At 53.0% G+C, this 22343-nt stretch overlaps 1 protein-coding gene across 1 annotated transcript in view; it reads right to left on the reverse strand.

Annotated features, from left to right (window-relative positions):
• Nucleotides 1-5863: 5863 nt before the first annotated feature.
• LOC111538969 (actin-binding LIM protein 2) overlaps nt 5864-22343 on the reverse strand; it is an 89893-nt gene continuing 73413 nt past the window's right edge. The window contains exon 14 of the mRNA XM_026448278.2: nt 5864-6683. Coding sequence (XP_026304063.1) covers nt 6570-6683 — 114 coding nt within the window. The 3' untranslated portion in view covers nt 5864-6569. The remainder of the gene's footprint in view (nt 6684-22343) is intronic.

Below are 22343 nucleotides of genomic sequence, written 5' to 3' on the forward strand. Positions count from 1 at the left end.
AGACCACATTTCTGTTTGTTAAGTTCCCCCTCATAAACCACCCTTTACTGAGAAACTGGATTTGTCTGCCTCTTTCTTTGGTTTCTTGGCTCCCTCTGCATTTGGGGGCCAATTTGCATATACGGCCTTTTCAGGAAACAGGCCCCACATGGTCAGAGAGGAAGAAATGCATGCTATGATGATGCTCTTCTTCACCTCCCATGGGGGTTCCCTGGTCAGGCCCCAGGCCTGGGCTGGAGGTGGGCCTGGAGACCCATGCCCCTGGGATCACAAGCAGATTTTGTACCATGCAGCTGCCTCTTCTTCACCCTGCACAGCCAGCTATGACCCTGGAGGGACGTAGGTCCAGGTTTGGGGCGAGGATGGGGGTGGGCCACAGTGGAAGACTTTTCTGATCTAAAATACACTGAGCAGGGGCTGGGCGTGGTGGCTCAGGCTTATAATCCTAGCACTTTGGGAGGCTGAGGCAGGAGGATCACTTGAGGCAAGGGGTTCAAGACCAGCCTGGCCAACAACACAGTGAAACCTCATCTCTTCTAAAAATAGAAAAAATACCTGGGTGTAGTGGCGGCATGCCTGTAATCCCAGCTGCTCAGGAGGCTAAGGCACGAGAATCACTTGAACCTGGGAGGAGGAGGTTGCCGTGAGCTGAGATCGTGCCACTGCACTCCAGCCTGGGCAACAGAGTGAGACTCTGTCTCAAAATAAATAAATAAATAAATAAATAAATAAATAAAAAAATAAATAAATAAATAAATAAATGAAAAATCAACTCAGTCATTCCAGAAATTCTGCATTTCAGGATTCGAGGACTGGTGCATTAGGGAAACTGATCCCTTCCCTGGGCCACGATCCATCTCCTCATGCTGGTTCTCAACTCAGAACCCAGATGGTGCCAGGTGTGGTGGCTCACACCTGTAATCCCAGCACTTTAGGAAGCTGAGGTGGGTGAATCACCTGAGGTCAGGAGTTTGAGACCAGCCTGGCCAACATGGTAAAACCCCGTCTCTACTAAAAATACAAAAAATTAGCTGGGCGTGGTGGCTCAAGACTGTAGTTCCGGCTACTTGGGAGGCTCAGGCAAGAGAATCACTTGAACTCGGGAGGTGGAGGTTGCAGTGAGCCAAGATCTCACCATTGCACTCCAGCCTGGGTGACAAGAGCGAAACTCTGTCTCAGAAAAAAAAAAAAAAGTCCGGGCACAGTGTCTCACGCCTGTAATCCCAGCACTTTGAGAGGCAGAGGCAGGCGGATCACGAGGTCAGGAGATCGAGACCGTCCTGGCTAACAGGGTGAAACCCCATCTCTACTAAGAATACAAAAAATTAGCTGGGTGTGGTGGCGGGCACCTGTAGTCCCAGCTACTTGGGAGGCTGAGGCAGGAGAATGGCATGAACCTGGGAGGTGGAGCCTGCAGTGAGTCGAGATCATGCCACTGCACTCCAGCCTGGGCGACAGAGCAAGAATCCAACTCAAAAAAAAAAAAAAAAGAACCCAGGGGGAGGCAGGGTGAGCTTAAGTGCAGCCCAAGTGATCAGCAAAGTTCACCAGACTCTGCCAGCCCCAATGCCCTCTGGGCTACCCCTCTTCCTCCTCTCCTGGCTAGCATCTCTCTACCCTTCTCTTTACCCATGGCCTCTGCTGGCTCAGGCTTCTGGTTGAGTGTTCCCTGCTTTGCCCACCCCCCATCAACTCCCTATTTCATGACCTCCCTGGGAGAGCTTCAGATTGGGTAGATCAATGTCCAAGTAGAGCAAAGTCTCTCCATGGGGCACATCCGTTGCCCTGGGCCACTAGGGCTTCACTCTGCCGATGGCTCAGGGGCCATCCTTGGTCCGATCACCTGGGCTGGGTTCAGCAGGTCACACAGGAGAACATGGTGCTCTGTGGGTGAAAGCCCTCCGGGGGGGTCACTGCACATGGCAGAGACTTGGTGGTTATGGGGGCCAGGCTGGAGCCAGCATGCAGATCTGTGTGGATGGATGAGTGAATGGCTCACCGAGAGAGGATGGTGGCCAGGGCAGGGGAGGGCTCCAAGTGAGTTCCCACCAAGAGCCACTGAAGGCACTGGAGCTTGGACTTGGGGAAGAGAAGACACCCGTGTAGCCTCAGCTGTAGTTGGTAAGGCTTGCTCCCGGTTCTCATCCTCCCTCTTCTCAGACAGACGAACGCCTGTGCTCCCTAGATCCTTTTGCAGCTGGGCAGGGTCATGTGACTAGTTCCAACCACTAGAGGTGACAAGTGTCACTTTTCAACTGAACACTAAGACCTGTGTGAGATAGTCACGTTCTCTCACATGGCTGCAGTGAATTCTGAAGCTTTTGGTTCCGATTTAAGTAGCTTGGAATGCACACAGCTGCCCTGGGGAGAAGGGCTGAGGACAGAGGCCCTGAAGGCACCGATGTTGCCCTGCCCATCTCTCCCGGGAGTTCCTCACACAGGCCCAGGGTGGTGCTGATTTGGGAAGGTTGGTGCCACTGGCAGACACGAAGACTGGCATGGAAGACTGAGCCAAACTGGCTTAGAACCTGGGGCTCTGAGGTTCAGATGGCAGATGTCATGAGTCTGGAAGGCAAGAACTGTGCCAAGCACATCCCTGCAGCCAGGGCAGTGCCGGGCACAGATGCATGCTCAGCAAGTGCATTCTCAATGGATCCTATAGACCAGGCACCAATGAACAGTTGTTGCGAGACAAGAGTGACAGATCGCAGGGCCTGTGGACATGCACGTCTAAGCTTAGGGCAGCAGCAGTTTCTAATCCTCAGGGCACTGCACTGTCTAGTACACAGCCAGTAGCCACATGTGGCTCCTGAACTCTAAAAGAGTTACATTGAAATCTCAGTTCCACTCACATCGGCTGCATTTCAAGTGCTGGTGGCTGGCGTGTTGGACAGTGCGGATGTAGAATGTCCTCGTCATCACGGGCAGTGGGATTGGACAGCACTGTTCTAGAAGCACGAGCGCCATGAGACTCTTTGGGGAAAGCACAGAAACTAGATGGGCTCCAGCCTTGCTAGGAAATACTCCAAAGACATTCCCAGTTCATAGAGCATGGTTACAAAGTCGTCAGCCCTCTCGGGCTTAGGGTTTGATGGACAGAAATGGTCAATAAAGCGAGAAAGAAGAAACTGTGGGCCGGGCGCGGTGGCTCACGTCTGTAATCCCAGCACTTTGGGAGGCCGAGGAGGGCGGATCATGAGGTCAGGAGATCGAGACCATCCTGGCTAACACGGTGAAACCCCGTCTCTACTTAAAAATACAAAAAATTAACCAGGTGTGGTGGTGCATGCCTGTAATCCCAGCTACTCGGGAGGCTGAGGCAGGAGAATCATTTGAACCCGAGAGGTGGAGGTTGCAGTGAGCTGAGATCGCGCCATTGCACTCCAGCCTGGGTGACAGAGTGAGACTCAGTCTCAAATAAATACATACATACATAAAATAAAATAAAATAAAATAAAATAAAATAAAATAAAATAAAATAAAATAGAAGAAACTGCTGACACACAGAGGGCATGAGGAGGTACTGTGAGGAACATCGGGATAGGTGGCAATTTGGAAAGTCAGCGGAGGGCCCTGTCTGAGGGGGGAGCTTCTGAGTTGAACTGAGAAGGAAGGGAGGGGCCCTGTGTTGAGAAGAAGCAGAGCTCCCCCAGGAGGGAGATCGTGGGTGAAAACCAGAAGGCTTAGTGTCTGAAGAACTCAGAGAGAGCCACAGTTTGGGACTGTGACCATGGGGACAAACACAGTGGCGGGGGGTGGTGGACGGGAATGGCAAGTGGGGGTCGCACAAGTCCTGGCTCTTGAAGCCGCAGAAGAAGGCCGCTGGGAGCTTGGTGTGATCTGACTGATGTTTTCAAAGCATCACTCTGGCGTTGGGTGGACACAATTTGCCCAGGGGCGAGTGTGGGAGCAGACGGCAGAGGAAGGCTCTGCTGTAGTAGGGGAGGGGCCTGAGTGTGGCCAGGGTGCCTGCACGTCCTGGCTGCCAGGGCCAGACTAGGCTTATTCCTGTGTCTAGGGTCATGGGTCAGAGTGCCACCTCCTGTTCTCAGCATGCCCCACTGGGGACGTCTGTGCAGGTGGAGAGCTGTAGGCCGATGCTTGGGAGGCGGCACTTACCAGGGCTTGTGGACAGTTGTCCTTGGGCCCGGGGTAAGAAACCGAGGAGAACGCTGATTTCTGAGTGTGTAACTGGGTAGACGGTGGTGGCAGGTTGTGTGTAGGGACAAGCTTTTGTGGGGAAGACCCAAAGTTAGAAAGAATCATGAATGTCATTGGAATAAGATTAGCGATGATGAGATGTTTAATCCCAGCAGGGCACTGTTTAATCCCACGTGGGAGCCCTGCCTCCAGTCTCTTTCCTTCCACCCTTTTCCTTGGCCCTGTGTTCAGCCATAACCAGCCACCGAAATTTCCAGAACTTGGGAGGCTGTGTCCAGCCTCAGCGCCTCTGCTACTGCTGTTCCAGGTGCCCAGAATGCCCTGCCCTTATGGGGAGTGTTTGTCCCCTTATCTCCCATTTGCCAAGACTTAGTTTGGGCAGCATCTTGTCTAGAAAGCTTCCCCTGACCTGGTGGTGTATTTGGGACCTCCCTGGGGCCAGCTCCACAGAGCAGCGATCAGCCTTGCTGTCCTCGTCTCCCCAACCTCCAGGGCAGGTGTGTATCAGGTTTCCCTCATCACTGCCATCAGCAGAGGGCCTGGCCCTGGTGAGGGCCCAGGAATGCATCTGTGCAAGCTGCCCCTGGGGAATGTCCAGTGGGAACACCTGGCCCCTCCCCAAGGCCTCGCCTGCCCTGTGAACACACCCAGCGCTATGCCTGGAACGGGTGAACGGGTGCCCTCCCCAAGCACTACTTGCAGAAGGGGCCTTGCCTTTCAAATCACACAAGTTCATAACAAGTGGTCTTGTACTTCCGCAAGTTATAATGCATCGTCTTTTATTTTCCAGGCTTCCTGGGATCAGACATGACATTGCACTAATGAGAAATGGGGGTTTCCAGTTGCTCAGGCTCAGATTGCTCAATGGCAGGAAGCATATTAGGTGCTAAAAACTCCCCGTCCTTAGCCGAGCCGGGCGGGTAAGAAGCCGAGTGCGAAACGGGACTTGGCGTGTCATGGGCGCTAAGGAAGCAGAGAAAGGCCGACTCACAGGCAGGAACATCGGGACACACACAAAGAGGCAACACCCACTGCGGACGGGGAAACAGACTTTGGTGTTTCATCCACCTCTCAGCGCGCTTATCCGCATCCTGTGACGACCGGCGCTGCACCCTAACGCACGCCTAAGGACGGACACCAACGCCTTCGCTTGGGGAGACCAGCCAGCCTCCCGCTCCAGGATGCCCTGCTGGTTTCGAAGATGAGAAGAGCCATATCTCCATCCCATCTCCATCCCGGTCTCCCCAACAGCGTGTGGTCGTCTGTTTCAGGGAGCACATCGCTCCTGGGGCGGGTGGGGTTTCTGTTTCAGGCTAAGACACCGCCAGCCGCAGCACAAGGATGGTGCACCGAGAGCTGTGTCGGGTGTCAGGCCGGGTACGTGGAAACGCTTGATTCTGGGCCTTTGGCCCTCAGAAGAGGATGTTTTCTCTCCAAGATTTGGAAAAATAGCCGCAAGGAAAACAGTGGCGGCTCTCCTTCACGTGTATTTACAAAGCGTTATTTAGAGGGGTCTGTCTTTAAGGTTACCTGTGTGACAAGAAAAGAAAAAAGAAAGAAAAAAGAAAGCAGACAGGGAGCTCTGTGTATGAGGACCACACCAAGAACTGACTGAAACCACACAGATCCGAGCGGTGGAGAATAAGGCTGGAGGCCGCTCCCCTGCAGGGGGACTGTAAAATTAAACTCTATATATGTCATCTCGCGTGTAAGTAGGCTATACTTTTTAATAAAATAAAAACTTCTGTGTTACTTTAAAGATATTGTGTAGGCATCTAGGGGGTGATCTGAAGAGGAACGCAGCGCACGGAGGGGCGCTGGCGGGAGGTGCCCTGTCTTGTCCCTTGTTGACATTTGTCCCTATAGAGACTCATCACAGACGCAAAAATCACACACCCCACTCGTGGCACTGTCCCGGACGCTCCCTGCCCCGTCTCCGAGTCCACCTGTGAGGCCAGGCTGCCCAGGCTCCGAAGGGCCATGTGCCCATCCCCAACAATGGTGTCAGCACCTGTCATCAACAAGTCTCACAGCTCCCATCCCAGCCACCTCTGTCCCCCACGTGCCTAGCACCAGGGCCAGGGCACCTCGAGGATGCTGGGAAGGTGGACTGGGCTGCAGCCACCTGTGTGCTCCGTCTAATGCCCGACACAGCCACTCTGCAGCCTCTCCCTGACACCAAGCCACAGCGGGGAAGGGCGGTGTGAAGCTAGCCATCTCGGCCCTAAACTACAGGCAGGAGCGTCGCCGGCAGGCACAGGGGCTGCACCTGCTGGGGGACCCCCTCCTGCCCACCCCATCGACACAGAGAAGCCAGAGCAAGGTATGTGGGAGGGGTGTGCGTGGTGCTCGCCAGGGACCCCTCGCCCCGGCGCCTGGCACACACCGGTGGGGCAGGCTGGCAGCTGTCAGAACAACAGGGCTTTCTTCTTAAGGTCATTCCTCTTCCAGAGGGCCAGGCGGTCAAACTCCTCGATGCTCATCCCAAACACTTCCTGGAACTCCTCGGGCGACAAGTGTCTCTTCAAACAAAAAGGCAAAACAGAAGGGACCAGTTAGCATGCAGCAAGGGACACCGTTGGGCCATGTGCTGCCGCCAAGCAACGCAGGGGCAGGATTGCATTGAGGACGGGGTGGCCCTCAGCGTGCCCGGCCTCCTGGCGGTTCCTGGCACCCTCTCTGCAGTGAAAGAACTGAGTTCAGGGACGGTGACCCTGTCAGGGACACACAGGGAACACACAGCGCCCAGTGGTGGAGCTGGAGCCAGAACCTTCCACTCTTTTTTTTTTTTTTTTTTTTTGAGGCAGAGTCTTGCTCCGTCGCCCGGACTGGAGTGCAGTGGCCGGATCTCAGCTCACCGCAAGCTCCGCCTCCCGGGTTTACGCCATTCTCCTGCCTCAGCCTCCCGAGTAGCTGAGACTACAGGCGCCCGCCACCTCGCCCGGCTAGTTTTTGTATTTTTAGTAGAGGCGGGGTTTCACCGTTTAGCCAGGATGGTCTCGATCTCCTGACCTCGTGATCCGCCGTCTCGGCCTCCCAAAGTGCTGGGATTACAGGCTTGAGCCACCCCGCCCGGCCGAACCTTCCACTCTTGACCCCTACAAACGCATCTGCTGCTGCAGACCGAGTTCATTAACACATCCTGGATCAGGACCCCTACCTGCCCGCGGATATCTGAGCTTTTATAGATTTCCTTCGGCGGTCATATTCGTTACTTCAGTGAGCGGTCACAGCTGCCATCTGAGAGCAGGAGGTGGAGGGTTTAACTCCCTGGACTTCATAGCCCAGGAGGCTGGGGTGTGGACAGTGAGCAACGATGCCAGGCAGGGCCCAGGCCCGGGCGCAAACCCTCCCTCCACCGGAAGGCCCTGGTGTGTGAGTGTGAGAGACTTCTTACGCCTCTTTGAGCCCAGCTTCTTGTCTGGTGTCACCGTGGAGAGGCACACAGCTTGGTGGCCAGGGCGTGGATGCCAGTGCTTCTGGGATGCCATAGGAGTGAGTTAGCCCCTGGAGCCTCACTCTGCTCATCTGTGGAATGAGGTCCCCCAGAGCCCACACCCTGGAGCTGTGGGGAGGAAGGCGTGGACATAGGCCAGCACTGGCTGTGGAGTGTACCTGTGGGTGCTGGCCGCATGTGTTAGTATGACCTCAGCCACCGCAAGCTCTGTGGAGCGCCTCGCCAAGCAGCCACCTGCCTTCTAGCTCTGCCTTGCAGGGCCTGCAGCCCCTACTCTCCTGCCTGTCTTCCTCAGCAGACTCTGAGAAACCCCACATCCCTCAGAGCTGGCTCAGGCATCCCCTCCCATGAGGAGCCTTTCCAGGGAGCCTGGGGCTTTCCATCCACAGGGATGCTTCCCTTGCCTCGCCTGGGTGGGGCTGAGAGAGGAACTGGAAGGAGGCTGGAGAAGGCTAGTGGCAGGAAGAGGCCAGGCTCTGCCCGGAATCCCTATCTGCTGCCCTCTGAAAAGTACGGCTTCAGTGCAGCTATGTGGGGAGCAGTTTTCCACAGTTCTGCGACACGTTCCACACAGTTATCATATGCCCCAGCCATCCACTCTTGGATGGACACCCGGAGGAAGAAAACAGGGACTGAGACAGATGACGGTCGTCCACATTCCTAGCAGCATTACTCAAAATCACTGCAATGTGGAAACAAGCCAGGTGTCCATCCATGGACGAATAGATACACAGAATGTGGCATGTCCATGTGACGGAATACCCTTCAGCCTTAAAAGGCCGTGAAGTTCCGACACATGCCACAGCATAGGCAAGCCCCAAACACGCCTGCTGGCTCCGTGAAGGAAGCCAGACACCAAAGACCACATAGTGTACGATTCCACTTCTCTGAAATGTCCGGAACAGGCAAGTCCATAGAGACAGAGCATGGATTCATGGTGGCCAGGGACTGGGCAGAGAGGAATGGGGAGGGACTGTTTAATGGGTATGGGGTTTCCTCTTGTGGTGAAGAAAATGTTCCGGAGCTGGAATGTTCTGGAGCTGGAGAGTAGGGCTGGTGGCACAATGTTGTGAATGCAGTGAACGGTACTGAATGGTACACTTCAAAATGGTTAAAATGGGCCTGGGGTGGCGGCTCACACCTGTAATCCCAGCGCTTTGGGAGGCTGAGGTGGGTGGATCACCTGAGGTCAGGAGTTCAAGACCAGCCTGGCCAATATGGCAAAACACCATCTCTACGAAAAATGCAAAAATTAGCCGGGGATGGTGGTGCATGCCTGTAATCTCAGCTACTCGGGAGGCTGAGGCAGGAGAATCGCTTGAACCCAGGAGGTAGAGGTTGCAGTGAGCCAAGATCACACCACTGCACTCCAGCTTGGGTGACAGAGTAAGACTTCATCTCAAAAAAAATAAATAAAATAAAATAAAACAGTTAAAGTGGTCAATTTGGATGGGCATGGTGGCTCACACCTGTAATCCCAGCACTTTGGGAGGCCAAGGCGGGCAGATCACTTGAGCGCAGGAGTTTGAGATCAGCCTGGGTAAGATGGCGAGACCCCATCTCTACAAAAATTACAAAAATCAGCTGGGTGTGCTGGCGTATACCTAGAGTCCCAGCCACTGAGGAGGCTGAGGTGGGAGGATCTCTTGAGCCCAGGGGGTTGAGGCTGTAGTAAGCTGTGATCACACCACTGCATTTCAAACCTGGGTGACACAGTGAGACCCTGTCTCAAAAAACAAACAAACAAAAAACTCAAGTGCTATATTAGAATCACTGTGATTAGCAAAAGAGAAAATGAAAGTGGAGACATCTGGTCAACTATGAAAAGTGTAAACCATTGCCATTCACGCATTTCGCAAAAGTCACCAAATCTGTGAGGTATGCACTGGATTTTGGAGCCCCAGTAGTTGGGGTGATCTGGAGGAGGGACTCAGGAAATCCCCCAGAATGCCATGTTTTAGTTGAATCTGGGCCCAGAGTCACTCTCTCTCTCTCTCTCTGTCTCTATCACAAACACACACACACACACACACACACACACACAGAGTATATCCAGCAAGTCCGCCAAGAAGAGGCCCTCGGCCGCCTGCTGCTATCTCGAGTTTGCGAAGAGGAAAAGAATCCCGGTGCTTGCCAGAAATGAACCACTTGCATGGTGCTGAGATCAGGGTTTCTTGGTGCTGAGAAATCCATCAGCCAGTCCACAGAAACAGAATTGTCATTTCAGACCGTGCCTCTTAAGACATTTAAGACACTCAATGTGTCATTTAAGATAGCAGCCCTGCACTTACAGGTTCCAAATCACCATCTTCTGAATTACGGTGGAACAATCAAGACAAATGCGATCAAAGGAATGAAAAAGAAAAATCATTTCTAGCTTTATCCAAGACCTGGTGATATCAGACCTTGTTCCAGACATGGAAAGCCAGAGACATAAGGCCCCTGGCAGGGATAGGCTGGGGTGGTGAACTGACACATAAGTAAATATGTAAAGGACTGGAGGCTGACACTGAAGGGCGAAGGGCAGGCGAGTTCAGTGCTGGCGCCTGGGCCAGGCCTCCCTGTGGCCACATTCCTGCTTCCTGCTGGGGGAGGCTAGGGGAGGGGCGCAAAGGTGCTGGCAGGCAGAGAGAAGGTGTCGGGGGTGGTGTGGCAGGATGGCTGGGCAGTGCCCCCTACCATCTGCAATTGCGTATTTAAAGGGAGGAGGACTGGTGAGTGAATGGTCTCTTGGGTTTAGCTGGGGTCAGGTCTTTGCCACAGGAGGGAGAAATGGAGAGGGAGCAGACGGTGGGCAGTCATGCCCCGCATGCTGGGGAAGGAGAGAAGGGCAGGTGTGAGGATGACACCATGGGCTCCAGGCTGTGGGAGCCTCTGGGGAGGGCGATTCGAGGAAGACTTGGAGCTGGCAGGCAAGCAGGAAGGCTGGCAGGGTGTTGGGAGGTGGGTGTGGGAAGCAGAGGTACCCTTGGGGATGACTGTGAGGGGTGGTGGAGGGGTGGTGCGGCTGAGGTGTTGGAGGGAGCACCTGGGTGGCTTCTGAAGTTGCTGTGAATGGTTACCTTCTCTGGGAGTGCGGCACTGGGCCTGGGACACCGCATCACCAGAGGCCCCGGGGAGCAGCCTGGTTTGGCAGACCATAGCAACAGGGAGGGGCCGGGGTGTCCTGAGCACATGGGCTGGGCTGGGCTGGGCCACTCATATGTGGTCTACAGGGCCCAGGACTTGGGGGTCAGGGGTCTAGGGGGCTGGCAGGGACCACCTCTCCCCAGGCTCCAGTCCTGTTTTCTGTCTGCAGCGTGAGAACAGAACTTGGTTGCCTGGGTGTCTGGAAGACTGGGTGAGGGTCACATAAGGGGCTGTCCCCAGCAGGAGGTCTGTCCCTAACTCTGGGCTCCAGCTACGGGATTCTGAGTGTCACACCTCACCTGGCTGAGGCTCCACTGCCTCCTGGGTGAGAAGGGCTCAAAGGTCCCTACCCCGTGGCCAGCTGCAGAAGTGGCACTCAATCTCACTCGGCCAGAGGCAGGGAGGCTTTCTCCATGGGTCTGCCAGGGCAGGCAGGGTGGGTGAGGCCCAGTTGACCCCAGAGGCCGGGCCAGCTTTCTGGCCTCAAGCCAGCTCCTCTGGCCCCAGGTTCCTGAAGGCCCTGCAGGAGTGCACCTCACCCCCAGGGCCTGCGCAGGCCAAGCACAGCTGGAAGGAAGGAAGCCTGGGATGGGTGTCTTTGCAGAGGGTGGGGCGGCCTCACTGCTGAGGTACACTGGTTTCCCCAGGGAACATCCTGCAAGGCGGTGTTTTTGCAGCATGGCAGGGGGACCGCCTCAGGAAGCCCACGCTCAGAGAGGCTATGTGACTTGCCCAAGGTCACATAGCCAAGAAGTGGCAGAGCCAGACCTGGGAGTCAGGCTAGGTGGCTTGACCTTTCCTCCACCCTTACTTCCTGCCTCCCACCTGGACCTCCAGGGCCATCTCAGGTTTGCTGTGAAGCCTCAGGGACCTGTGCCACCTCCACTCCAGCAGGCACAGGTTGTCCCGGCCAACTCCCCCACCAATCTCCAGCCCTAAGTCCCCTCAGGGTACTCCCAGCTCCGCTGACTCCACCAATCTCAGACGCCCCTGGGAGAGGCCCCAAAGTTCCAGCCCTCACAGCAGGAGGTCCCTACAGGACCTATAGTGACGTCACTGTCATAATGATGGTGGCCACTGTCCCTCCAGGCGAGCTCTCCCTCCACACCCTGGGACCTCCCCCACAGCCTATGGGGCAGAGAGGGGACAGTGGCTTAGCAGGGCAATGTCATGGCTATCAGGTGGCCCCAGGACCCTACCCCTCCACAGCCTTGCACACCTCTCCTCCACTCCTCTGCTCCACGGTGTGCTGAGGAACCCCAGGGGAAGCACCACACAATGCTCCCTCTCCCATTCACTGGCAGTTCTTCCTCATCCTACTGGCCCTGACTCAAGTGTCCCCTCCTCCTGGAGGCCCTCCTGGATTACGCTCACCAAGCAGGCCCTGGGGCCATGCTGTGTCCCTCAAGGCTGAGTCAGTGCTGACCTTCTCTGGCTCTCAGTACCATGAGGGTGAGCACAGGCCTGTCTGCTCACAGCACTGTCCCATCCTCACTAAGGGACAAGATGTCTTGTCTGCATCTGTGAATCTAAATCTGAGCTCCCCTCTGCAGCGCTGCCTCCCAACGCCTCCAGCTTCCACTGCCTGTCCTGCTCTCTGCTGTGGCGCCACGGGGCTCCACCACCACTGTCCTGGCCTACGAGGCCCCTGCATTTGGCGTCTGCCCGCCACTCTCCTGACTCCCGACACTTTCTCCCAGCCACACAGTTCTGCTTGTGTTTCTCTTCCTTGTCTTGGCCAGGGAGGCCCTCAGGTCCGGGATTCTGGTGCAAACCTATCTCTCAGACACACGCATGTGGCTCCAAATCTCCGATTGTCACCCTCAGTCTACCAGGACACACCCTCTCCTCAGACCAGTTGGATGAGTTTAAACAAAGGAGATATTCTTTCACGTAGGGCCCTCATTTTTCAGGCACATTCCAACAGTTTGAGCTCTCACTGCTTGAGCAAACCCTGGTGTGCATTTGGCCTCAGGGCCTGTAAGAGGACGGTTCAAGAAACCACAGGACTCCAGCAATGAGCTGCTCCCCTGGCTGTGTGTGTGTGTGTGTGTGTGTGTGTGTATGTGTGTAGGGTGAGGGATGGCAGGTAGGAAATGAATTCCAGGAAGAATAAAGTGTGTGTGCAAAGGCCTGGGGCAGGAGGAACCTTGGCTGCTGGGGGAAGCATAAGAAAGCTGAGGTGTCACTGGGCACGGTGGCTCATGCCTGTAATCCCAGCAGTTTGGGAGGCTGAGGCGGGTGGATCAGGAGTTTGGGACCAGCCTGGCCAACATGGCAAAACCCCGTCTCCACTAAAAATACAAAATTAGCCGGGCGTGGTGGTACATGCCTGTAGTCCCAGCTACCCGGGAGGGTGAGGTAGGCAAATCACTGGAACCAGGGAGGTGGAGGTTGCAGTAGGCTGAGATTGTGCCACTGCAATCCAGCACCTGGGTGACAGAGCAAGACTACGTCTCAAAAAAAAAAAAGAGGAAGAAGAAAGCTGAGGTGTCTGACCTGAGCAGGGAAAGGTGAGGACAGGATGGGCCCTGCAGGGGCCTAGGTTTTTAGCCTAAGAGCAATGGCATTTATGACTAAGTGTGCAATTTGCAAAAGCTCCTGTGGTTACAGCGTTGTTTTCCTGCTCTGCCCTGCCCCGCCAAGCAAGCAGAAAGGTCTCAGAGTGCGAATCCTCGAGCCACGGACCCGGGAGGGCCTCAGGTCAGACAAGAAGTCCCTTTCCACCCATTCACCTTACGTTCTGAGACGGCTGAATTGTACGTGTTGTCGTGGCTGGGCTGTGGGGCCCGGCTGTTTGGTCATGCACTAGTCTAGATGCTGCCGTGAAAGTGCGCTGTAGATGCAGCTCACATTGACAGTCAGCTGACTGCAAGAAAAGGAGATTGCCCTCAATAATGCAGGAGCCTCATGTAGTCTGTTGACAGCCTGGAGAGTAAATACTGAGGTTTCCCAGAGAAGAAGCCCAGCCTGGAATATGGACTCCTGCCTGAGTCCCTGGCTTGCTGGCCCGCCCTTCACATTGCAGAATTGCCAGCCTGCACAATTGTGTGAGCCAAGTTCTTAAAATAAACTTATTATATGGCTGTGGCTATCTATCTATCTATCTATCTATCTATCTATCTATCTATCTATCCACCCATCCATCCACGCAGCCACTGATCCATCTACCAATCCACCCATCCACCAATCCACCAATCCATTCACTCCTCCATTCATCCATCCATCCATCCATCCATCCATCCATCCATCCATCCATCCATCCACACTCATCCACCCACCCACCCATTCACCCACTCATCCATCCACCCATCCATCTACTCTGCATCTATCCATCCATTAATCCATTCATCTGTCCACCCATGCATTCATCCACCCATCAATCACCTACCCACCTACCCATCCACCCATCCACCAATCCATCCGTCCACTCCTCCATTCATTCATCCATCCATCCATCCATGCATCCATCCATCCATCCACCCACCCATCCACCCATCCATTCACCCACCTATCCATCCACCCACCCATCCATCTACCCACCCATCCATCCACCCATCCATCCACCAACCCATCCATCCACCCACCCATGCATCCATCTATCCATCCATCCATCCATCCATCCACCCATCCATCCACCAACCCATCCATCCACCCATCCATGCATCCGCTTATCCATCTATCCATCCACCCACCCACCATTCATCCACCTAATAGTTCTGTTTCTCTGGAAAACCCTGGCTGATACACTTTCCTATCTAAGGAGCAAAATGCCTGTCTGTACTGGGAAGTTGGGGGCACCTAAGACAGGTTAGAAATTCATTTTCAGGCTGGATGCAGTGGCTCATGACTGAAATCCCAGCACTTTGGGAGGCCGAGGTGGGAGGATCACTTGAGCCCAGGAATTTAAGACCAGCCAGGGCAACATAGTAAGACCCTGTCTCTACAAAAAGTAAAAAATTAGCTGGGTGTGGTGGCACATGCGAGTAGTCCCATCTACTCAGGAGGCTGAGGTGGGAGGATCACTTGAGCTCAGGAGGTTGAGGCTATGGTGAGCTGTGATTGTGCCACTGCACTTCACCCTAGGTGACAGAGTGAGACCCTGTTTCAAAAAAAAATGCATTTTCCACACTGTTATTAACTCAGAAGACAGCATGCTGCAGTGGCTGCCAGCAGCACCTTAGCTTGAATCTCAGCTCTGCTTCTTACGAGCTCCGTGTGCTGAATCCCGCTCTGCGTGTTGGCGCCACCTGATTCATCTGACCCTCTTCCATAGGACAGCTCTCTGAGTGGAAGAGGATGATCATGGCTTCTCCATACTCCTCCGTACGTATCCACACTAACTCAACACCTACCATGTGCTGCGTGGCACCTTTCACCGCTGTGCGGCTGGGCATCCTGCGTCCCCTTGGCCATGCCCCATCAGTGGGTGTTAATCACATCTGCCCACGTGCTGCTCCACTAGGTGCTGGCCACTCCATCCACCCTTGAAACTGAGGGACGCATCTGATTGGGACTCCAAACTTAATCTGCCTGCTTGCTTCTAGTCACTCGCGCCTTAATTTTTTAACCTATGCTAAAAGTCATGTGGCCAAACAATACCTCACTAAATTCCCACTAGCTCCCTTACAGATAACACCTCTAATGTGTGGATCGCTATAGTAATGGTTGCTTAAAGTTGTTTTTTGGGAACTTACTGTTAGCTCTTGTCCATTTTAAGCCAGTAGAGACCATGAGCCCTTCAAGTAGGCCTGAGCGAACGCCCGACTTCAGAGGGCCAAAAACACCTTTCTTGGATCATGCTAACACTGTCTTTTTCTTAAACATGCGTCCCATGAAGAACCATGTAGCTCAATCATGTTCACCCAAAATCCCGATGCCCTCACCTTCCCCACCAGCCAGTCATCTTTCCCACGCCTTAGATCACCCACTTCTTATTCCTCCCTAGGCCCTATTCTCTGGGAGGCAAGTTTGAGATTTGTTCTCCAGTCTCTTTGCTCAGCAGTCTTGTGCATAAAATTTTCCTCTTTTGCAAAACCCACTGTCACAGTGACTGACTGCCGCTCACAGGCGCAGAGCATCTGGCTGGGTGTCACCATCCCACTCACACAGCCTGCAGCCACACCTGGGGTGCTTTCCCATCACCAAGTTCCGCTCCCTCGACTTCCCACAGATCACCTGCATCCATCCACTTCTCACACTCACCAGTCCACAACCAGTGTCGAAGATGCCATCATGTTTTGCCCCCGACCCAAATTGCCCTGAAGCAGTCTCCCTGCCTCTATGCAGCCAATCTGGGCTTCACCATGTAGCCACAGGGGTTGTTTTCAATTGCACACCTAGTCATAAATGCCATTGCTTTTAGGCTACAAAAAAAAAAACAACTGCTTAACATGGTCCAGGGCCTTGCAGGGTCTATCAGGGTTCAGGTCCAGACACAGCTTTCGTATACTTCTTCCAGCAGCCACGGCTCCCTCCTGTCCCAAGTCCTTTGCATGTGTACTTTGTTCTTTCTGGAATTCATTTCCTACCTGCCATCCCTCATCTTACTCACACAACACACGCACACACACGCATATCCACATGCATACACACACACGTATACACACATATATACACATACACATGTATACACACATATACACACATGCATACACATGCACACACGTGTACGTGCACACATAAACACACACATATACACACACATGTATACACACCCATATACACACATGCATATCCACATGCATATACACACATACACACGCATATACACACATATACATACACACACGTATACACACATATACACATGCGCACATGCATACACATACACACACATACATGTGTACACACCCATATACACACACATGCACATATATCCACATACATACATACACACAAGTATGTGTATACACACATACACACTGACATAGTTTGGCTGTGTCCTCACCCAAATCTCATCTGAAATTAGAATCCCCATAATCCCCACATGTGGAGGGAGGGACTGGTGGGAGGTGACTGGGTCCTGGGAGTAGTTTCCCCCATGCTGTTCTCATGAGAGTGAGTGAGTTCTCACGAGATCTGATGGTTTTGTAAGTGTTTGACAGTTCCTCCTTTGCACTCTCTCTTTATCTCCGGCCACCAGGTAAGACGTGACTTGCTTCCCCTTCCATCATGACTGTAAGTTTCCTGAGGCCTCCCCAGTCGTGCAGAACTGCGAGTGAATTGAACCTCTTTCTTTTATAAATTACCCAGTCTCAGGTATTTCTCTATAGCAGTGTGGAAATGGACGAATACACACATGTGTGCACACACATACCCACATGTATATGCACATATACATACATGTAAACACACATGCTCACACATATAGACACACACACATATGAAAGCACACAGGTACACACATGTCCCCTGTGGGAACCACATTCCCAGTGGGCCACCACATGGCCATTTATAAGGTAGGACAGGCTGGCGTGGTGGCTCACGCCTGTAATCCTAGCACTTTGGGAGGCTGAAGTGGGCGGATCACCTGAGGTCGGGAGTTTGAGACCAGGCTGGCCAACATGGTGAAAACTCATCTCTATTAAAAACACAAAAAATTAGCCAGGTGTGGTGGTGGGCGCCTATAGTCCCAGCTACTCAGGAGGTTGAGGCAAGAGAATCGCTTGAACCCAGGAGGTGGAGGCTGTAGTGAGCTGGGATTGCACCACTGCACTCCAGCCCGGGAGACCAAGGGAGACTCTGTGTCAATAAATAAATAAAAATAAATAAATAAAAGGTGGGGCAGATCGTCACTGACTGGCCTAGAAATATCCATGTCAAATTTGAAAGCAAAAAGCAGGATGTCAAACCTGGATATACAGGATAAGCCCTCTTGATCCAAAATAGGATTCAGTTAGCTCTGAGATGATGTGCAAAAGAGATTTCCAGAGGCATGTCTCCCACTGAGTTATCAGCTGTGACTGGGTGGGGGAATTCCTTAAGAGGTTTATGTCCTTCTTTGTATTTTTCTGGACTTTTATGACAGTTAAGAATAGTTTTTATATTAAAAATAAAGCTCTTTCCTCCGAAAGAAAAACACCAGGGGTCCCTTTCTCTCCTGCTGGGAGGTGGCCCCTCCTGAGCCCCCTCTGGCTCACATCCCACTCCCAGCCCGAGGCAGGCAGGCAGGCAGCCGCTGCTGAAGAATGAGGGACATTCCCCATATGTGGTAATATTTCCAGTTGCCTCCTGGCTTGGCTGATCCTGAGGAGGGAGGACTACGGTCGCACCCTTGTGTGTGTTCTCGGAAATCTGAGTGATTAAAACCATTACCCAGGTGTCAGAGGGTGTTTTAAAAGGATACATTTACAAATGTTAGCCGCGTGTATTTTACAATTTTCATGTTGTATTATTACCAAAGAAAAGTTAAATAGAAGTCCTGTCAAGCACATTACAGTCCCAAGAGGGTTGCTGCGAGTCCCAACAGGCCCCTGGTTCCACGCTGCTGCTGGCCAGGAGCTGTCAGACATGCTGGCTGAGCTCACCTCTTGTGGTGAGAGCAATTAACTCCAGCACCATGAGAGTCCCCAGAGGGGACATGCCCTTTGTCTGGCAGTTCCTGACCAGGTGAACCACCCACCCCACTGGAGACACCCATTTTACAATGGTCAGTAGTATTTATGCTTGGGACGGGACCTGACCATGCAACTCACAAGGAAACAAACAGGAGCTGAAGAATGCATCCCCGCAGGCTGCTAGCGGTGTTGGAGTTCAGTTTGAGGTGCCTTCTCTGGCCCCTGGGGGATGGTCACATGTGGCCACCCAAGAGACATCTCAAGGATGAGATAGCAGGGGCGCCTCCTGAGTGTGAGGTGGGTGGTACTGGATTTGCAGCCTCACCTGCGCACTCATTGGATTCGCAGCCTCACCTGCGCACTCACTGGATTCGCAGCCTCACCTGCACACTCACTCAGCACAGTTGCTGGGCTTCTCCACCCACCTGGCGCTGCCTGGACCTACATGCCAGCTTCCTAGCCGGCTCCTGCTGCCTGGCTTCCTCCTACTGTCAGGCCTCTGAGCCCAAGCCAAGTCATTGCATCCCCTGTGACTTGCATGTATACGCCCAGATGGCCTGAAGTAACTGAAGAACCACAAAAGAAGTGCAAATGCCCTGCCCCGCCTTAACTGATGACATTCCACCACAAAAGAAGTGAAAATGGCCGGTCCTTGCCTTAAGCGATGACATTATCTTGTGAAATTCCTTTTCCTGGCTCATCCTGGCTCAAAAAGCTCCCCCACTGAGCACCTTGTGACTCCCACCCCTACCCGCCACAGAACAACTCCCCTTTGACTGTAATTTTCCTTTACCTACCCAAATCCTATAAAACGGCCCCATCCTTATCTCCCTTCGCTGACTCTCTTTTGGGACTCAGCCCACCTGCACCTGGGTGAAATAAACAGCCATGTTGCTCACACAAAGCCTGTTTGGTGGTCTCTTCACACGGACGCGCATGACATCTACTGATGACCCACGCACATCCTAACACATCAGAACTTTTGGGTGGCCTTTCCTCTTCTGTGCGGTAAAGTTCAAATGTCCCACAAGCTGCCAGCTCCCCCCGCACCCCTGCAAATGGCCTTGTGCTATCTGGCTCTGTGGTTCCTTTGCCAGCACGATCCCTACCCATCTGGGTGCTCACCACACCCTGGAGGACTGACCACGCTGACTGGCCAAGGCAGTCAAGGGTTTGCCCTGTGGCTTCTCCCTCTTCCTCAGCCCCATCTCCCACCCTCCCACAGGCAGACAATCACTGCCTGTGGCCCGGCGTTCTCTTCCCCATCTTTAGGAATGTGAAAACAAGTTGCTGTTCAAAATCTAAGCTGTTGGAAATTTAACATATTTTGAGCCTTAAGAGAATACGATTACCAGACCTGAGTCATGTGACAGGCAGCGGTAACCTAAGCGGTAACCTAAGCACCTTTGTTTCTCTGATTACAGATTAGTCTTTTTCCTTACCTACATCGTTTTGTAAAATGCTGTAAACGACCAAAGGGCACCAGAGAAGACCCCTTTTCTCTTAAGCATTCATCTTCATTGCAGATTCACTTCCTTCTTTCCTCTCTCTGTGGAAGACTTCACATCTCTGTGAATGACTATCACATTATCTAAGATGGAGTGTTAAATACGCCATCCAGCTCAGGTGATGTCAGCAGCCCTGTTAGCTCCCGGCATGGGCCTATGGCTAAGCCTGGCCTATTGGGGCGTTGTATTCCTTGGGCCAAATTGGCTGATCAAAGTGTGGTCATGTTACCTACTCAGGGGCAGAGATGGGGCTTTTTCTGGGACTGCTGAAAGATGTGGGTCTCTTCCCTGCAGATTTAGAGCCTGACAGAGGTGAGGTAAAAGTCTATCCATGAAGCCAGCACAGAAAAAGCACAGTCAAAAGATAGAAAGAAAGAAACTGGGTGCTGGAGACATAATTGAGCCCTTGATTAAGCCACACCTGAAGGAGGCATTCAGTCATGAGAGTCAGCTGTAAGCTAAAAATTAATGCTAAGCCCTGCAGCCAGCTGATGACTGGGGAGGCATGAACCCCTCTTCTCTGCCAAGGGGATTTCAAAGAAACCTAAAACCCTAGTTCAGGCCATGAAGGGAAGAGGGGGTGAGTCAGACATGTCTCATTCTACCCTCCTCCCTTCAGAATTCAGGCACAACTGATGACATTAACATTAAAACAGAGATCTTAAGCCGGGCGCGGTGGCTCAAGCCTGTAATCCCAGCACTTTGGGAGGCCGAGACGGGCAGATCACGAGGTCAGGAGATCGAGACCATCCTGGCTAACGTGGTGAAACCCCGTCTCTACTAAAAATACAAAAAACTAGCCGGGCGAGGTGGTGGGCGCCTGTAGTCCCAGCTACTCGGGAGGCTGAGGCAGGAGAATGGCGTGAACCCGGGAGGCGGAGCTTGCAGTGAGCTGAGATCCGGCCACTGCACTCCAGCCCCGGGCGAAAGAGCAAGACTCCTTCTCGCCGGGCGCGATGGCTAAAGCCAAAAAATCAGAGATCTTAAAACTGTAGCAATAAGATACCAAATTCCAGGCTGACTCTAGTAGAGCATCACATGACAGAGAGCAGACCCTGAAAGAAATACAAATATTTCACCCCGAACTATATATTTTTTGGCATATTTAAAAATGGCTCTGCAGGCCAGGCATGGTGGCTCACACCTGTAACCCCAGCACTTTGGGAGGCAGAGGTGGGCAGACTACCTGAGGTTGGGTGTTTGAGACCAGACTGGCCAACATGGTGAAACCTCGTCTCTACAAAATATAAAAAAATTAGCCAGGCTAATGATGGCGGGTGCCTGTAGTCCCAGTTACTCAGCAGGCTGAGGCAGATGAATCACTTGAGTCTGGGAGGTGGAGTTTGCAATGAGCCGAGATTGTGCCACTGCACTCCAGCCTGAGCGACAGAGTGAGACTCTGTCTCAAAGTAAAAACAAAATGACTCTGCAAAGCTGTCTCATGTGGGGGAAATGTACATTCCAGAATCCCTTTCCCTTTCTAGGTCTTTTTCTGATCCTGAAGAGATTAGCCGAGAGTCTAGGACCTTTTAAAAGTCTGAATAGGAAACATTTGCCATCTATTGCCTCTAAGGATGGCCACTATGAGACTTCTTTTATGTAATAAGAACCGTGGTCTCCACAACCCCTTATCTTAACCCAGATGCTCCTTTCTACTGATTCCAGGTCTTGAGATAATAACTCTTTCAACCAAGGGCCAATCAGAAAATCTTTGAATGCACCTATGACCTGTAAGGCCCCACCTCGAGCTGTCCCACCTTTCTAGACCGAACCAATGTGTACCTGACATGTATTGACTGATGTCTTCTATCTCCCTGAAACATATAAACCAAGCTGTAACCCAACCACCGTGGGCACATGTTCTCAGGAGCTCTCAAGACTGTACCTCTCGGGTGGTCACTCACATTTGGCTCAGACGAAACCTCTTGATGTATTTTACAGTTTGACTCTTTTCATGGACACAGTAAATTCCTTCTCTGCTTAAGTCACTTTGGGTCACGTTCCTATCATTTGCAACAAACAGGTCAAAATGGATGCACCCACCCCCAGCGCTACAGTCACACCAATGACCTGGTCCTCTCCTCCCTCACTGCCACTAGCCCTGTACCGAGGGAACGCTATTTTCCAGGCCCTGGGCAAGGGCCTTTATGCAGCCTCCCATCTGCAGAGCAGCTCAGTCAAGTGCAATCAATATCCTCATCTTAGAGGTTCAGAAATCACAGCTCAAGAGCACCCAGCCAGCTAGTGCAGGGCAGTGGGTGCCTGCTCAGCGTTCCTGGTAAGGACGTACTTCCTATCTGGGGACACAGCGTGTAGCACCCGCTCCCTGCCAGCCTTTGCTCAGGGACTTCCCTGGCCTGGAATGCCTTTCCAGACTTCCCGTTCTGAGGAGCAGCCTGGCGCCTACTCCCCTGTCTGGCACCAGCAATAGGGCACTGCTGAGTGCCCCTCAGCTGCATCCACTCCCTTCCAACTCCCTCCTCAGCAGCGGACTGAGCCACTGCCCCTCAGCAGCATCCAGGCCCCTCC

The sequence above is a fragment of the Piliocolobus tephrosceles genome, chromosome 3 (assembly GCF_002776525.5).
Source record: "Piliocolobus tephrosceles isolate RC106 chromosome 3, ASM277652v3, whole genome shotgun sequence".
NCBI classification, from domain to species: Eukaryota; Metazoa; Chordata; class Mammalia; order Primates; family Cercopithecidae; genus Piliocolobus; species Piliocolobus tephrosceles.